We start from the raw sequence: 18,663 nt of genomic DNA, 5'->3' as shown, positions 1-18,663 counted from the left end.
CTGACATAAGCAAGAAATTATAATACAAGCGATACGTGATGGAATGGGTATATAATGAAATATGGATGCTACACGATCATAAAAGGGGGATGACTCTTATGTCAATGAAGGATTTCAGAAGTGTCATGTGGCATTCCTAAAACAGATCATCTTCCAAAGTGATTACTTGAAAGCGCAACACTAGTTTGACTGATACGTTTATTAAACAATATTCTTTGTCACTTTATGGTTATATCCCATTAACATAGATCAGGATTTCTGTATAAGGACGTGGCCAGTATTTTATCAAGTAAAATTTCTCTATGATGTATATATTACTAGAACTTCTCTAAAGAGTAAATCAGAAATTGAGATGAAATAAGTTAGTATCCAAAAAGTGCCATGTGAATTGGCAATAGAATTATTACAAAGAATTATTGGGATTGTGTATATACAGGCTAGAGAACATACACATTGACTCATTTTTTTTTATGGTAGAGATTTTTTCATTATGGAAGTAATAAAAGGTTTACCTTGGGAGAACTGAGAGAATAGTATTCTGAGGTCCTGTGAGGATCACTGACATTGAGGAGAAAACAATCAAGAAGTAAACCATGAAGAAGTAAAAAGCAATAGAATGGAGATGATTTCTTTCTCCCCTTGTCTCTTTTTTCCTTCCCTTCGCTCCCCCCCGCCAAATCTCTCTCTCCCTCCCTCCACAAATAAGAAGGGAAGGGAGTCATGAGAGACACAAACACAGAAACATGGATGTGGGGTGACACAGAGGCAGTATGATGTGGTTGGAAAAGCTATGGGCCAAGATTGGGAGAGCCTGGTTTCTTTTTCTTTTTTAATATTTATTTATTGTTTATTTTTGGCTGCGCTGGGTCTTAGTTGCGGCATGTGGAATCTTTTTTTTTTTTTTTAGTTGTGGCATGTGGGCTTCTTAGTTGCGCATGCGAACTCTTAGTTGCAGCACACATGCAGGATCTAGTTCCCTGGCCAGGGATGAACCTGGGCGCCCTGCATTGGGAGCGCAGAGTCTGAACTGCTGGACCACCAGGGAAGTCCCGGGAGACCCTGGGTCTAGTCCCCGTTGTCCCATTAGTAAACAGAGTAACTTTCAGCAAATCTCTTGTCTCTTGTGGACCTCAGCTTCCACGTCAGGAAAAGGAGAAGGACCAACTAGGAGGTCTGTTTGGTCCCTTCCAGCTCCTACCAACTATGATTCTAAGAAAGGGGGAGAAAGAGAAAAAAAGTAGAAGGGCTTGAGGGGCTTTGGGTTTAGAATCCTCTCAGAATCAGCTAGTCTGGAGACTTTATTTCTACGTGCTACAATATTTCCTGCGCACCAGCCGCCTGCACTGCCTCGGAGGAATCCCTTGGGAGTCCCTCCTTCCTCGGGACTGCAGACCACAGGGCTTGAGTCCCCGGGTAATCCTGGGGCTTACCAGGCAGGGTCCTTTTCAGATGACATCACTGACTTTACTGCCCACCTCTCGTTCCCTTGTGCACTGCTCTAGCCTCACTGGCCTTCTTGCTATTCTCGAACATTCCGAGCTCATTTTCACCTCAAATCTTTTGCACTTGCTATTCCCTCTGCTTGGACAGCTCTATTCCCCCACAGCTACATACCTTGCTCCCTCATCTTATTCAGCCTTCTCTGATCACCCAACTTAAAATATCAATCTCGCCCTTCTTCCTTTTACTATGTGTTTAACCTGCTTTGCTTGCTTGTTTTCTGTAGCACTGATCACTCTCTGGGCTATGGTATATTGATTGATTTCTTTTCTCTGTATCCTCAGTGCCAAGAACAGGGTCAGTAAATATTTGTTGAATAAGTGAAAGAATAAATAAATAAGACAGTGTTATGTTTCCTATATAATTCCCACAAACTGTGGATACTTATAACCCATATTTTACGTAGTATCTTTTCATAGTGGGAGATACTTTCTAACATGCAAATGTACATTTTGGAACAGATGTTTCATTTTTGTAGTTCTTACAGAATTATTTTAAAAACAGTGCTTCTAGTAGTTAGTTTAGTTTAAGGAGATTTGAAAAACCTGCTAGATGATTAACTGGCTTCTCATAAAAGATTTTTAAACAACTTATATCTGGATAGTGAAATATTTTTAGATAAAATCATAATTTAAAATTTAAAAATATGGGACTTCCTGGTGGTCCAGTGGTTAAGATTCCGTGCTCCCAGTGCAGGGGGCACAGGTTTGATCCCTGGTCGGGGAACTAAGATCCTGCATGCTGCATGGTGTGGCCAAAAAATAAAATAAAATAAAATAAAAAATGTATAAAATAAATTTCATTTGAATTTTACATAAAATATAATTTAACGAAATGTATAACTTAAAATTGATAGTTGTAACATTTTAGCTAATAAAGACATAAGTGATATGTTAAAAATAGAGTATAGGGAATGGTTCTATGAATGTATTATAAACAAAGAATCAGTATTTCATATCTTTTTAAAAAAATATATTTATTTATTTATTTGGTTGCACCAGGTCTTACTTGCGGCAGGCGGGCTCCTTAGTTGCGGCTCCAGGGCTCCTTAGTTGTGGCATGCAAACTCTTAGTTGTGGCATGCATGCGGGATCTAGTTCCCCAACCAGGGACCAAACCCAGGCCCCCTGCATTGGGAGCGCAGAGTCTTATCCACTGCGCCACCAGGGAAGTCTCAGTATTTCATATCGAATTCAATTCCTTTTCTTAATTTTCAGGAAATCCAGCAATTGGAATTTTGAAATATAAAGAAAAGTATTATACTTTCAATACCAGAGATGCTGCATATTCATTTGCAGAAAATCCTGAAAATTACATTGATAAAATTAGAGAAAAAGCCAAAAAAAATGCAGAATTGATTCAGCTACTGGAACTTCATCAACAGTTTGAAACCCTTATTCCATATTCTCAGGTAAGCAGGGTTGGCGTTTTAAGAATTCATGACATTTAAAAGTGTAGTTAGTTAAAAAAATTACATTTTGTTGTAGAATGGTCCCCCAAGTCCAGGCAAGAGACAGGGGCAGAATGAGGGCCTTTACAGGTTATCTGAAAGGGGTTCACATCCGAAGATGGAAACTACGGAAATCCACAAAGAATAAATGAAAACAGGATAAGGAGTCAAACTGATGAATTAGACTGGAAAAATCTGAAAGAGCAAGACTACATTTAGATAAATCATTGGAACTACAGTATTTCCTTATCTGAAATGGAAGGAGCTTAGCACAGATAACATAGGTGGTAACTTAGGCTCAGAATTGTAAAATAATTTAACAGGTTTAAATTGCAGTAGTCTGAAAGGCCACAAAATGGATCTGAAGGTGTGTTTCCGTGTGTGTGTGTGCCGATTCCTTAATTCATTCAGCAGACACTTACTGAGCCGCTTGCTGTGCACCAGGCATGATTCTGGGCACAGTGAACAAAGCAGGTAGCAATCCCTGCCCGCACGGGGCTCACATTCTACCGCTGTGTGTCCTTGTTTTCTTCCTCTTTGTCTCTCATTTGTACTGTTCACATTTTAATTGCTCTTTCTGTCATCCTCTCTTGTTTAATTTACCTCTTTTAAACTCACTAAACTAAAACCCTGCAATACATGGTTTATGAATGGTTTGTGTTTGTTATATTTATCAACATTTTGACAGTGGAGCAGGTGGGTGTGGGTACGACTGACCAGGTTGGCAGGGATCCCAGCAGTGACTGGTAAGAGGACGATGGGGCTGGTGACAGTGAGGAACAGAGGATGGTCTGAACACTTGGGCAGGAAGACTGACAACCAGCCAAGGACAACGTGGTCAGAAGGGGGCAGCTGTTGGCACTCTTGTTCTGACAACAGCTGCCAGTCTGTTGATGTGATGCTCCAGCTGCCCTTTTAAGAAAGCACAAAGACAGTGAAAGGCTAGAATCAGATCACCAGGAAGGTGTGCTGTACGTAGATACTTTTCTATTAAAGAACAGTTTTCCTCTACATATCTGGTCTTGTTCTTCCCTTTCTGTGTATTTAATCCTGTGTATTGAATCCTTCACTGACCTTTAATACCTATGGAAGTGAGTATTCTTTCTTCATATTTCAATGCTGTATTCATTATTTTTTCTTGCCATTTACTTGCATAATATTGTAAATTATCTTTTCAGCATCTTTTTACCTACCTAAGTATATCATAAGATCATTTTGAAGGCAAAAATTATATCTTATGCTAAATGGTAGGCATTCAGTAATCATCTGTTTCTTGATTTGGGGAAAGAAGTTCATCTCTTCCCCCTCCTCTTTACTAGGACTTGAGTTTCTTAAACCTCTGCCACCCGCTCCAGCAACTTCATTTCCAGCATAATCATAACTTGTTTAGCCTGGAATCACTGAATACTTAATATTTTAATAGTGAGCTTCTTGGTGCTTTGGCAGAAAGATGAATATATTCCACTAAAATAGATAATAATCTGCTATGTACGCAGAGCTTGAGTTTAAGATATATTCTAAAGATGTTCTGATACTTTAAACAAATGTGATGTATACCTAATATTTAGTAGCTATTCTAAACTTCTATCCATTTCCAATAAGGTATTCACTTACGGTCCCCACTGTGAAAATTGGAGAGGGACATTTGACTTGGGATGAGTGATGTTAGGTTTTCTCCTTCCAAACTACACCTCCTACATTAAGTTCAAAAAATCAGGCACAAATCCATAATGCCTGGGAAAATAATTACATTTGGCTTGCTAATTATGAACTTTTTTTATTTTGCTGGTATTTACAAGTATGTTTCATGTTCTTGTTTTCCTAATGTTTTGTCAGTTTTAGCTAAATATTTTAGTTATCTGTAAATAGTGTTTATTTTTTACAAATATTAATTACAAAACTCCACTTCTTTAGATGAAAGAGGTTGACAAACATTATATAAAACCAATTGCAAAGTGTGAAAGTAGCACACAGACGGATACACATTTATTGCCACCAACAATTGTGAGATCATATGAGTGGAATGAATGGGAATTAAGAAGAAAAGCTATAAAATTGGTTTGTAACAATATTTTCTAAAATTATTTATAGGTTGGGGAATTTTAATATGTTGTTACTCATAGAGTTGGTAAGCTAAATTATTTATATAAAATAGTGAGTTGTACACAGTTTTTTTTGCTAAAATAAAAATAATTAGTATAATTTATAATTTTCCAGCTTTACATTGCAAGATTATCTTCTAGGTTTTTTAAAAAAATTAGTTTATTTATTTATTTATTTTTGGCTGCGCTGGGTCTTTGTTGCTGCGCGTGGGCTTTTCTCTAGTTGCAGCGAGCGGGGGCTACTCTTTGTTATGGTTCGAGGGCTTCTCACTGTGGTGGCTTCTCCTGTTGCGGAGCACGGGTTCTAGGCACGTGGACTCAGTAGTTGTGGCGCACGGGCTTAGTTGCTCCGAGGCATGTGGGAATCCTCCCGGACCAGGGCTCGAACCTGTGTCCCCTGCATTAGCACGCAGATTCTTAACCACTGCGCCACCAGGGAAGTCCCTATCTTCTAGTTTTAAGCATATATAGAAATACAGAAGCATGAAACTGCTCTCAAATTATATCAGCCAGTAACTAGAACAATGATAGTTGCTATCTTTCTCTCTATCTCCTTTTCTCAATCTCTACTCTGTCTCTCTACTGATGTATATAATAGTTTTAATTAATTGTGCTAACCTATGAGGTGCTAGTATTTAAAGCCCTGCAGCTTCCTCTGATCATTTAAAGCATACCCTTCTCTTTTTTGGACTTTTGTTTGAGGAGCAGAATGCTACTGCTGTTATAGCACAGATACAGTCCCCTCTTACTGTCAGCTTGTTCTCTCCAGACGTCTCACTTGTCCTTCTGATTCGCAGTCATCTTAATCACAGTAGGTACCTACCCTTGAAGCCTTCTTTGAAGCTCTCATCCCTATCTGACTCAGTGGAATTCCCCCCACTCTTCCTTTTGATAGTATCTGGTCATTTTAAACAATAAATATTTAGAGTGTGAAGGAACAAAGTCTTTTTATAACTGTAGCCTTTTCTCAGTATATTTTATGCAGCTCTGTAACGGAAATCAGGTGTGGAAATGAAGGACGACTGCTCAAATGAGAACAGAGGCTATTTATTCGAAACTTGCTACATCAAGGGAGCCAGTCACCATCACTTGTGTTTGGCAGAGACTCAAAGTTGGGGAGAGGAGTGAGAAAGTTTGATAGTGAAAAAGGGGAAGGCTTCAGGTATTCCTCTGATTGGAGAATGTTGACAGGGGAAACTGGAGGCGGGCTAACTAGCAGCGGGCGATGGGGGGGCATCTTTTGTGACTGGCTTAGTGAGCATACTTGGCTTTCTCTGGTTGGTCCAGAGATGGAAAGGGAGGCAGCAGGAGAAAAAAAAAAATAGGGCGGTTCTGCTGTTTTGAGCTGATTGCTACAGCTACCGAGGTTGTGGTTTGGCTTCCAAGACTGGTTGCTGCAGAGGTTGTGGGTTAGAGTTCTGTTATCATATAAGGTCCAACCTAGGTCCGTTTGTATATTCAGTCTCTCTTTTCACTGACCACATCATTTCCCTTGCCGCCCTCTCTGGTGGCAGCTTTTCAGTCCCCTGATTTCTCAAGATGCGGAAGGTTCAGCTTCCTGGAATATTTTCCAGATCAGCGGTCCCCAACTTTTTTGGCACCAGGGACCGGTTTCGTGGAAGAGAGTTTTTCCGCAGGGGAGGTGGGAGATGGCTCAGGCGGTGATGGGAGCGATGGGGGCGATGGGGGATATGGGGAGCGGCAGATGAAGTTTCTCTCGCTCGCCTGCCGCTCACCTCCTGCTGTGCGGCCCGGTTCCTAACAGGCTGCGGACCGGTACTGGTCCTCGGCCCGGGGGTTGGGGACCCCTGTTCCGGATCATTGTTCCATTAGCATTCTTACCAGTTACTCTTCTGTAGTTCATGAAGCTCCCGTTCCCTGCATTCTTTTCTGTTATCTATCAATACTAGACTCATTTGAGCTCATCAAATATGTACTGGGTAACATATATATATCCTACCACCTTGTTCTTCAGGAACTAATAGTCTAGCAAGTGACATTGATACACTAAATATATTTTGGTATCTCTTGGTATGTGGTATAACAGAAGTGAAATAAAAATTCTACTCCATTGACTTAGGTGACATTTTAAGTTGGTCTTGAGATACACATAGACAAAGGAGAAGAGTGGAGTGATGGTTGGACAGGATATGAGAGGTATAGGTGGCAGATTAGGTCTGGCCTGGAAATGTTAAGAGAATGCGGTGTTCAGTGGGGCTGAACCTCATACTGACTGGACCCTCTCTTCTCACTCTTCGACTTCATTCTTCTTCCCACCTTAGATGGAATTATCCCCTAGAATTGCAGCATGTTGAATGCCAGCTCCCCGTGTATTACCAACATGACCTGTCGATAAGACAAAGCTGAGTATATGGCTTAGAGCTGTAAGGGAAACCACCCCTTCAGCAGAGCTTTGCGGTGTCTCAGAGGGGGAACAGCACAGTCAGGATTTATTGAGACTTTGAAGTTTGGTGGAAGGCACGTCTTTTGATGCCTGGGCTCAGTCAGGGGATGTGTTGGGGGCCTGAACTGGGTTGTAAAGATTATGAAAAAGCAGTCCAGGATTGATGGGAATAGCAAGGTGAATCTTCAGGCAAGGGATGCAGAGTCTTAGGGCTTCTTCTGTGTGTTAATGCTTACCACTGAAGAGTCATGCATCTTTCAGGATGTTCTGTAATGAACAGTCAAGTTATTTGCTTTGGCAAGAGTCTCTTGGAATAGTAAAATTATGCTAGTGAAGACAAAGGAATAGCAAAGTCCTGTTAATGTAGACGATAAGCTGTGTGTGGGAGAAGTAGTTTTGGTTCTCAATCACCTGCAGTGTCTCAAACGCTGAAATGTTTCCTCTAATTCCAGGTCTCTCCTTCTTAACTCACGTGCTGTAATCCCTTCTGAGTTTTTTCCTTGGACTTTACCACAACTTCAATAAAACTCTTATTCTCTTTTTTATAAACTCCTCCTTGCTTCCCAGCCTGAGCAGTCTGTTTAACCTCATGTTTAGTTGCGATCCATGAAAGGAGTAAGCATAATGTAGAAAAATGTAAAGTATTATCTGGAAACATCAGAGCTTTTTCTATTAAAAGTTTTGGGTGAAGCCCATTTAGGTAAGACAATGGAAATCTTAAATTTTTGTTTTTTAAAAAAATAAGCCAAGAATGGTGGGAAAATCCAAGTTGTATGACTCTCAAAGTATAATAATGAATGAATTATTATATTATTATATCAACAAAGAATTGAGCTCACTGTAAGTTTGAATCTGTTTGTTCTCTCTTTGGGTCCATTTTCATTATTTAATCTATTTTCCTACTTCTCAGCAAAGGGTATTTCTTTTCTATTATGTTCTAAATTTTCCAATGCTTTAATGTTTTGCAGAAACATGCTATGTTGCAGGACTAATTTCTTTGTGGATTGAGGGGAAAAAAAAAAAGGCCGATACTAACTGGTACCCGAGAGTATTTTATTTGTTCTTTAGAGAAATGTTCATTCCTGTGTATTCTCTTTCTACTTAGGCCAATTTGCGTCGGAAAGTTACTCACTCGGTACAGACTGATCTTAGTCACATGAGAAGAGAAAATTGTTCCCAGGTGTACCCTTCAAAGGATGCTAGCACACAGTCAATGAGGGAAAGCAGCAGCCGAGTGCCCCGGCCCCAGATTTACATAGCTGGTTTCCGCGGGGGCCATACCAAGACCACCTATGAAGTCAAGGTGAACTTAACTAGGGCCATTGATGAAACCTAGTTAGAGACCACACTTTTAACGTAGATACCACTGAATTGTGAACAATGGCATATATTGAAAAGTATTTTTGCATCCATGAAAACTAGCTAATTTTGTGGGGCTGGCACGTTCATTGGTGGTATGAATGTTTTTGGGTTCTCACCCATATGGACTGTCAAACTGCTACAACAAATGAAAAATTGTTTTCTGTAATACATTTTTCATTCTATTAAAATTGCAAAGTAAAACTCTGTCCATTCCTCTTTGACTTGGAAGAAAAAGTTTGGCAGCATTAAGACTGAAATTATTAGATATTAATAATATAAGATGATTAGATATTTATATATAAGATTGTTATGCATGGGATAGAAATTTATTTCGATAACTTTTTATATATTGATATAAGATGATTGTGCCTGGGATAGAAGTTTATTTCTAAAATCATATTTAATGTTGAACATTAAAAATTTAAACCATAATCAATATTTTCAGCCTCATTAGCTATTAAATGTAACATGGATTAAATTGATATGTAATAAGACCTCACTAATTTGGAACAGTTAGAACAAAGATCCACATGATGTTTTTATTTTTCAAAATTTTATTTAAAAAAATATTTATTTTTATTATGTATTTTTTAAAATTTATTTTGGCTGCACTGGGTCTTAGTTGCGGCATGCAGGATCTTCGTTGTGGCGTGCAGGATCTTTAGTTGCAGCATGCGGACTTCTTAGTTGCGGCATGTGGGGGGCATGTGAACTTTTAGTTGCGGCATGCATGCAGGATCTAGTTCCCTGACCAGGAATCCAACCTGGGCCCCCTGCATTGGGAGTGTGGAGTCTTACCCACTGGACCACCAGGGAAGTCCCACATGAGGTTTTTTAAAATCTGGAAATTTTACATGGAATCTGGATTCTGGCCCCTTGAAAAGATCGGAATATCTAGCAGCACTCGGCCAGCATTCCTGTAACTAGTAGCTTTGCTCTTTCATAGGGCAGGTACTTCTGGTTTTAATTCTTGCTGCCTTACAGGTCTCCTACTTCACTCCTTTGACCTATTTGCCTGACTCCATAGGTTGTGTTTAGGGCCCCTGTCAATTACTGATAGCCGAATTTTAGAGCTGTTTTGTTAATGCCTTACACACTCCCAGTACCTAAGCATGGATAATGAAGTCTCTCAAGCGGAGGGACTGTTAAAACTTGCCTTGGCAGCCTGGGGACAGGGGGTGTCATTTACATTTAGCACATATTTTTGGCTTAGGTGACTCTTACTAAGGTGTTTGTATAATTTGTTTTCTATGTAGGTTAAATGTTACTTATAATATGATATGCTTCAAAATCCATTTTCCTCAGATACTATAAAGGTAAACTTCAAACAGATCTACTTCTAAGTTGTCATGATTTTCATACCTGTAGTTTAATTTTTTTATTGAAGCATAGTTGATTTACAATGTGTTAATTTCTGCTATACAGCAAAGTGATTCAGTTATCCATATATCTACATCCTTTTTTATATTCTTTTCCATTATGGTTTATCACAGGATATTGAATATTGTTCCCTGTGCTATACAGTAGGACCTTGTTGTTTATCATACCTGTAGTTTAAAAATGAAGTTAAAGATGGGCTGGCTGGCTGGCTGTTGAGGCAGGGCCTGGGGGTGGAGGTGGTGTGGAGTGGACGTGGGGTTGGGAGGGCTCTGTGCCTGAAGAGGGTGGGATGATTACAGCTAATACTAAACTTTGCAAATTCAGGAATTTGATTTTACCTAATCAGCCCTCCTTTGATTCTGCAAGATTCCTAAACACAGAAAAGCATGGCTCATAAGCCACAATTTGGGGTTACCAAGTTAGGGCTGAAAGTAGAATTGCCAAGTGCATAAAAATACCAAATACTATTTGAAAAGCTAAATATCAGAAAGTCATCTGGTAAGTACAACAGAAAGAGAATACAGGGAGCTAGATCAAACGGTAAACTCATCTTCTCCCAAGACCTCCACTGTCTACCCAAGCCCCATCACTCTCTAAAGATTTCCAACCATATGTTGGAGCCAGTGTCAGTTGTTTACCCCCATTTCAGCAGGTCACAGGCCGAACTCATTTCCTCTACCGAACTTGTTTCTCCCTGTGTATTTCCTTCTGTGGTCAAAGGCATCACTACCTACTCAGTAGCATAAATTAAAAACTTCTGGATTGTCTCTCTTACACAGCCCCTGCATTTAACTAGTCACCAAGCCCTGTTGATTTGGCTTCATCTGCCTTTGGGAACCGTGTCTTCCTATTCTCACTGCTATTGCCGTAGTTTAGGACTTAGTCCTATTGCCTGATTCATCGGTGTAATTTTTCTAACACACAAATTTGATCAGGTCACCTGGCTTCCTCGCTTACAACCTTCACTTCCCTTGCTTAAAAAGACACTTTTCCATTATCTGGGGGATAAAAACTCCTTGCCATATTATATAAGACTTTTCATATATATCCATGTATCTTCCAGTTTCATTTTCTGCCCCCTCATGCTCTCTGCACACACTATACATACAGGCAAATGGAGCCCAAACTCTGAGTATGTTACGGTCTCTGATACCACCCCTCTCTGTGCTTGCTTGTCACTCTGTCTCCTGGAATGTACTCCACAGACACCCTCAGGAAATCTGTTTGTTCCCATGAAATCTGTTGATCAGATTTTACTTTTCCAGTGAAGGTTTTCCCCATCACCTTTGAGAGAATTAATCGCTCTTCCTTTGGGTTTTCACTGGATTTTATTCATATTCTTATTATAACACTTGAAGTAAAAAGGTCTATATGCGTCCATCTGTATTCTCCCTGTTAGACTGTGCATTTCTTGAGATTTGAACTGTGTTTCAGTCATTCTTATATCCCTGGTATTGTTATAGAACTTTGTTGGATGAATGGATTTTAAAAGAAAAGGAATGAAAGAAAGGACAAACTGGAAGCAGAGTACTGGTTGAGTGATTATTCTCATAGTCAAGGTGGTAGTTCAGTCGCAAAGTAGTTTTTGGAAAAGAGGGAGAAAAACCAAGAGGAAAAGGAAGATCATCTATGGGGAAGGTGGTGGGAAATAAAGTTGGATAAGCAGGGTTGGTATAGATTTTGGAGGACACTGAAAGCCAAGCAGAGGAATGTTTTGCCTTCCTGTAGTAGGATATTAGAAAACTGTGGCAGATTCTTGAACAGAAGATCCACCGTGGGAGAGAGATCCTGGAACTGGGGAGACGGTGAGGCAGCTGTCACAAGAGTGAGGGCATTGCAGTAACGGAAGACATGAAGGCACAAATGTGAGATTTAATGAAGGGAATCTAACGTTCCAGGGAAGGGAAGGGAAAATCAAAGTCTCTACCCTAGGGTTTCTAGGAAACAGAGGATAACTGAGAAGAGGAACTGGTTGGTCAAAAAAGAATGTGTTCAGTACTAGAAATTTTGAGTTTAAGAAATGACAAAGATAGTAAAGCAGAGGTGACTGGAATTTGATCTAGAGAAAGATAATTTGGGGGATCATCCCCAACGAATGGGGATGGAATGAGGAGGAAGAGATAAGACAGAGGAGCAGTCAGAAGAGTAGAAAAAGATGTAAAGGAATCTCTGTGATTATGGAAGTAAAGTATAGGTCTACTACTTATTAGCTGCGTTATTTAATCTCTCTCTGCTGCAGTTTCTTCATCATAAAAACTGGGGTAATAACATTTCCCAACTCATTGGGTTGTTGAGAGGATTAAATGAGTTAGTTAACACGTGTAAAGCATTTGTCTGGTAAGTACCTTGTCATTGTCAGCCAGGAGAGGAGAGAAGCCCCAGTGTTTCATTTCTGCTGCACTCCCATCCTCATTTTCCCCGATTTCTGTTTTCTAGCTCTTAGTGCCTAGAATAATGCTAGGCACATTAGGACTTTTAGTAAATGTCTGATGAACAAACACAAGAGGATGAGGAATGGAGTTGGCAGCTGCTAAGCTGTTTTAATAGAGTTGGCTTGAGTAGAAATAAGATTGCAGCCAGCAAAGCAGAAAATTGTAGAACTAAGTACAGAGTACTTACCAGTGACTGGCAGGAAAAGAGAAATGGGATTATGGTAACTAAAAATGGAAGAGGCAAGGGAGAGTTAAGCTCAAGTAAGAAATGTTTAGATACTGATGATTTTTACTCACATTTAACTCTTTTAGTTCAGACACTGAATTGTACATTGTCTCTTTGTATTTTTAAACAAATTTTCTCAATTCTAAAATGCAACAATTCTTCTGGCTTATCTGTAATAATTTTATACCATAGGAAAGAGTTGTTTTAAAATAATAACCTAGCAAATTGCTTTTGGATGTTTTCTTTTCTTTTCTTTTTTTTAAATGAAAGCTTCTTTATTTATTTATTTTTGGCTGTGTTGGGTCTTCGTTTCTGTGCGAGGGCTTTCTCTAGTTGCGGCAAGTGGGGGCCACTCTTCATCGCGGTGCGCGGGCCTCTCACTGTCGCGGCCTCTCTTGCTGGGGAGCACAGGCTCCAGACGCGCAGGCTCAGTAGTTGTGGCTCACGGGCCCAGTTGCTCCGCAGCATGTGGGATCTTCCCAGACCAGGGCTCGAACCCGTGTCCCCTGCATCGGCAGGCAGATTCCCAACCACTGCACCACCAGGGAAGCCCCTGGATGTTTTCTTTATAGCAGAATGAGAATAATATGCTTAATCTCATTCTGTCTACAGTTTGAGATTTATCTACACAGTTCTTTATGGTTAATGATGTACTATACTTTAAACCTTACCACTTTTAATAATCTATTATACAGCTACCATAGTTGAACTACAGCCTCCTTAAGCCTTTTGGTATTTGCTTCCTGCACAGTCTTCTTGTTTAATGAATGAAGTTCACACTTCTATATGCTTTGTTACTAATGGAGACATAGTGGGCTTCCTTTCGCACAGTTCACTGAGACTAGGGTAGCTCTGATACCAGAGCAGAGATAGAAGTGAGCAGGGTATCGAGACAAATGCTGCAGTTTGGTAGGGACAATCAGGAATATCACTGGGGTCTGAAATGGAAATAGCAACAGCTGCTGTAAGGTTATTTCATCATCAGGCAAATGAGCTTATGGCTCACATGTTGAAGATGGCTGCTCCTTGCTCTAACCAAGGTTTGTATAGAAAACTAGGCATACGTAAAAGAAACACATTCAACTGATGTTTGTCCTCGAAGACTTAGGATAATTAGAAATGAGAAAGTAAAAATTAGCTTGAACTAAGAATATAAATATCTGCTTGGCCATTCATTGGGCTGGGATAACGAACACAGAAATCCCAGCTGCAAAGTTAACAGGAAATAACATACCTCCCGAGGATATGCTACAGTTGTAAACTATAATAACAACCCCCTTTTTTGAGTGTCTGCTTTCTAATTCACTGAAAAATTTTGTTCTCTAAAATCGTACGCTACTAGGAACCTTGCTGTTGAAATTGTATCAGTAAGAATGAAACACTCCATCCTTGCTTGAAGGATTTAAGTCACTTTGACACAAAGAAGCAGCCTCAGTTTCCAACGTAGGTGCAAAGCCTTCATTTAAGGGGCTCCTGAATACAACAGTCCACATCTATAGTAACTTCAGGGTTTCCAAGAAACAGGATCCTGAGACTATTCTGCAGTCCAGATCTGATGTTGAGTTTTTCACACACAGCCCTGCTTTGAAGCTATCAAAATATTGCTTCTTTTTATTTATTTATTATTTTTTAACATCTTTATTGGCGTATAATTGCTTTACAATGGTGTGTTAGTTTCTGCTTTATAACAAAGTGAATCAGCTATACATATACATATATCCCCATATCTCCTCCCTCTTGCGTCTCCCTCCCATCTTCCCTATCCCACCCCTCTAGGTGGTCACAAAGCACCGAGCTGATCTCCCTGTACTATGCGGCTGCTTCCACTAGCTATCTATTTTACATTTGGTAGTGTATATATGTCCATGCCACTCTCTCACTTCGTCCCAGCTTACCCTTCCCCCTCCCTGTGTCCTCAAGTCCATTCTCTACGTCTGCGTCTTTATTCCTGTCCTGCCCCTAGGATCTTCAGAACCATTTTTTTTTTTTTTTTTAGATTCCGTATATATGTGTTAGCATACGGTATTTGTTTTTCTCTTTCTGACTTACTTCACTCTGTATGACAGACTCTAGGTCCATCCACCTCACTACAAACAACTCAATTTAGTTTCTTTTTATGGCTGAGTAATATTCCATTGTATATATGTGCCACATCTTCTTTATCCATTCATCTCTTGATGGACACTTAGGTTGCTTCCATGTCCTGGCTATTGTAAATAGAGCTGCAATGAACATTGTGGTACATGACTTTTTGAATTATGGTTTTCTCAGAGTATATGCCCAGTAGTGGGATTGCTGGGTCGTATGGTAGTTCTATTTTTAGTTTTTTAAGGAACCTCCATACTGTTCTCCATAGTGACTGTATCAATTTACATTCCCACCAACAGTGCAAGAGGGTTCCCTTTTCTCCACACCCTCTCCAGCATTTATTGTTTGTAGATTTTTTGATGATGGCCATTCTGACTGGTGTGAGGTGATACCTCAATGTAGTTTTGATTTGCATTTCTTTAATGATTAGTGATGTTGAGCATCCTTTCATGTGTTTGTTGGCAATCTGTATATCTTCTTTTGAGAAGTGTCTATTTAGGTTTTCTGCCCATTTTTGGATTGGGTTGTTTTTTTGATATTGAGCTGCATGAGCTGCTTGTAAATTTTGGAGATTAATCCTTTGTCAGTTGCTTCACTTGCAAATATTTTCTCCCATTCTGAGGGTGGTCTTTTCATCTTGTTTATGGTTTCCTTTGCTGTGCAAAAGCTTTTAAGTTTCATTAGGTCCCATTTGTTCATTTTTGCTTTTATTTCCATTTCTCTAGGAGGTGGGTCAAAAAGGATCTTGCTGTGATTTATGTCATAGAGTGTTCTGCCTATGTTTTCCTCTAAGAGTTTTATAGTGTCTGGCCTTACATTTAGGTCTTTAATCCATTTTGAGTTTATTTTTGTGTACGGTGTTAGGGAGTGTTCTAATTTCATTCTTTTACATGTAGCTATCCAGTTTTCCCAGCACCACTTATTGAAGAGGCTGTCTTTTCTCCATTTTATATTCTTGCCTCCTTTATCAAAAATAAGGTGACCATATGTGCATGGGTTTATCTCTGGGCTTTCTATCCTGTTCCATTGATCTATGTTTCTGTTTTTGTGCCAGTACCATACTGTCTTGATTACTGTAGAATTGTGGTATAGTCTGAAGTCTGGGAGCCTGATTCCTCCAGCTCCGTTTTTCTTTCTCAAGATTGCTTTGGCTATTCGGGGTCTTTTGTGTTTCCATACAAATTGTGCAATTTTTTGTTCTAGTTCTGTGAAAAATGCCATTGGTAGTTTGATAGGGATTGCATTGAATCTGTAGATTGCTTTGGGTAGTAGAGTCATTTTCACAATGTTGATTCTTCCAATCCAAGAACATGGTATATCTCTCCATCTGTTTGTATCATCTTTAATTTCTTTCATCAGTGTCTTATAGTTTTCTGCATACAGGTCTTTTGTCTCCTTAGGTAGGTTTATTCCTAGGTATTTTATTCTTTTTGTTGCAAAATATCACTTCTTTTTAAATTTCACCTAACTCCATTCTTCCCCCACATTCTATAACTCTGTCTTTTCCTTTGTTTCCTGAGACCTCCCACAGTTATTCTGGTGTGTAGTCTCTCTCGCTGGAATGAGCCAATAATCCTGACTCTGTCTGACTCTAGGTTTGTCCCTGGTGGTTTTGGGCTGATCACGTTAGGACAAAGGGCATCAAAATCTAGTCAAGGCTTATGGCAATGGAGTAGAAAGTCTTCACAGGCAATGAAAATTTACAGGAAAGGTGGGGTTCAGCATCATGATATGTGTGTGAACCAGAAATGCCACAAAACTGGCCCAAAAGCATTTTACCCACCACCCTAATTATGATCAGTGTGTGTGTGTGTGTGTGTGTGTGTGTGTGTGTGTAATACTATTCTCCCCCAGAAGGAACATGGCCTAGGACAGGGAAGAATGAAGACTGGCCTGGAACCTGGAACCTGGAAATCAAAAATGCTTCAAAAAGCTTGTGCAGATTTAAAGGAGTAGGCTTACAGGAGCCATACTGGGACAATTTGAGTGTCCAGAGGAGAATAATTATAGTTAATTGAAGTAAGTTGAGACTGTAATGATACTCCAAAATGGGAAGAGATAAATAAACTGTACAGAGCAGTAGTTATAAAACAAAAGAAGAAATGTCTGATAGAATATTTTTAATTTTCACAATTTCAAGTACACATATGAGTTTTTGCTTAAGTGTACATATAAGAAATACACAGCATGGAACTGAATAATTCCATAAATGAGAACTGTACCAATTACAGGATCAGCACCAGTGAGCACACATACACCAGGCAGAGGGAAGATCCAACACTGTTCCAAAGTGAGGTTACTCAAATGTCTGACTATATAAACTGTGATCTCCTGTGAGCCCCTTCTGACATTAATGTGATGCTAATAAGGAATGCAAAATATTCCAATAATGTTAATAGACTATATATATATATCTGTATCTATGTATATAATGATAAGACAATGGTATGTAACATTGACCACCCAAACCTTTAAAAAATCATTTTGGAGAAAGATCATGCCACAGAAGGTGTAGGCTGCTGGGCATCTCAGAATCCTGTACTCACGTTCCTGTAAGAACTGAGGTACTTACATAGTATTTTTAATCAATCCACATATCTTGATGACCATTCATTTTGCCAGTGAATTATTTCTAACATCGATTATGCTAATTAATATGCTTCAGTGAACGTGGAGATCATAGCAGTTGAAGTAAATGCCTGTTGATATGTATAATGTTTTCGAAGCCCTTTCGTTGTGCGAAGATCGTGCAGTTAGCATGTCTGGCTAGGTAAATATAATCAGTGATAATGCTGACGATGAGGACACAGGCACAAGACTTCTGAACAATATGTAATATAAACTATACAGTAAGCCCCCTACATACGAACGAGGTCTGTTCTAAGAACATGTTTGTGAGTCCAATTTGTTCGTAAGTCCAACAAAGTTAGCCCAGGTACCCAACTAACATAATTGGCTACAGAGTACTGTAATAGGTTTATAATACTTTTCACACAAATAATACATAAAAACAAACAAAAAATAAAACATTTGAAACCTTATAGTACAGTATCTTGAAAAGTACAGTAGTACAGTACAACAGCTGGCATATAGGTGCTGGCATCGAGTGAACAGGCAAGAAGAGTTACTGACTGGAGGAGGGAGAAGGTGTGGGAGATGGTAGAGCTGAAGGATCGTCAGCAATAGGAGAGGGAGGGCAAGCTGCAATTCCACTCACGCCTGACGTTAATGGAATGCACGTTCGCATCTTTGAAAGTTCGCCACCTGAAGGTTGGTATATAGGGGACTTAACTGTAAGTTTAAATAAGAGGTAACAAAGGAGTTTAACGAAGGAGGAAGTTACAGAAGTTGCCAACGCTGTCGAAAGTAGTCTCTGTTACTTTACGAGTTCTTGGAGGTGTTATAACAGCTTTGCCAGGCACGAATCCCTAAGTCTAAGCCCAATTCCTATTTGCCGCCTAGTCACCTGGTGAGGACTACAGCTCCCAGAAGGCAACGCTCCGCTCCCTTGGCTCCGGCTTCCTTAGCCGGCCGGGAGTTGTAGTTTACAAGAGAGCGACTTGGAACCGAGTTTTACGCACTCGTCAACATAGACTGGGCGGAACAGGCCTCTCCTCCATCCCGATCCTCCCGTTTTCCGCAGCCTTCCGATTCGTCCGCCTAATCTTTGTGCTTGGCTGGGCGGGAATCCGTGGCTGGTCGGCCGGCGAGGCGCTCTA

At 39.9% G+C, this 18,663-nt stretch overlaps 1 protein-coding gene across 2 annotated transcripts in view; it reads left to right on the top strand.

Annotated features, from left to right (window-relative positions):
- The window catches only part of CFAP206 (cilia and flagella associated protein 206), a 66,776-nt gene extending 57,752 nt beyond the window's left edge, over positions 1–9,024 (top strand). For both annotated transcript variants that reach the window (XM_057527545.1, XM_057527546.1), the window contains 3 exons: positions 2,718–2,911; positions 4,865–5,008; positions 8,562–9,024. In XM_057527545.1, coding sequence (XP_057383528.1) covers positions 2,718–2,911; positions 4,865–5,008; positions 8,562–8,792 — 569 coding nt within the window. In that variant the 3' untranslated portion in view covers positions 8,793–9,024. The remainder of the gene's footprint in view (positions 1–2,717; positions 2,912–4,864; positions 5,009–8,561) is intronic.
- The last annotated feature ends 9,639 nt before the right edge of the window (positions 9,025–18,663 follow it).

The sequence above is a fragment of the Balaenoptera acutorostrata genome, chromosome 14, assembly GCF_949987535.1.
Source record: "Balaenoptera acutorostrata chromosome 14, mBalAcu1.1, whole genome shotgun sequence".
NCBI lineage: Eukaryota > Metazoa > Chordata > Mammalia > Artiodactyla > Balaenopteridae > Balaenoptera > Balaenoptera acutorostrata.
Note: the sequence above shows the minus strand (reverse complement) of the source record. Positions and strands in the feature narration are given on the sequence as shown.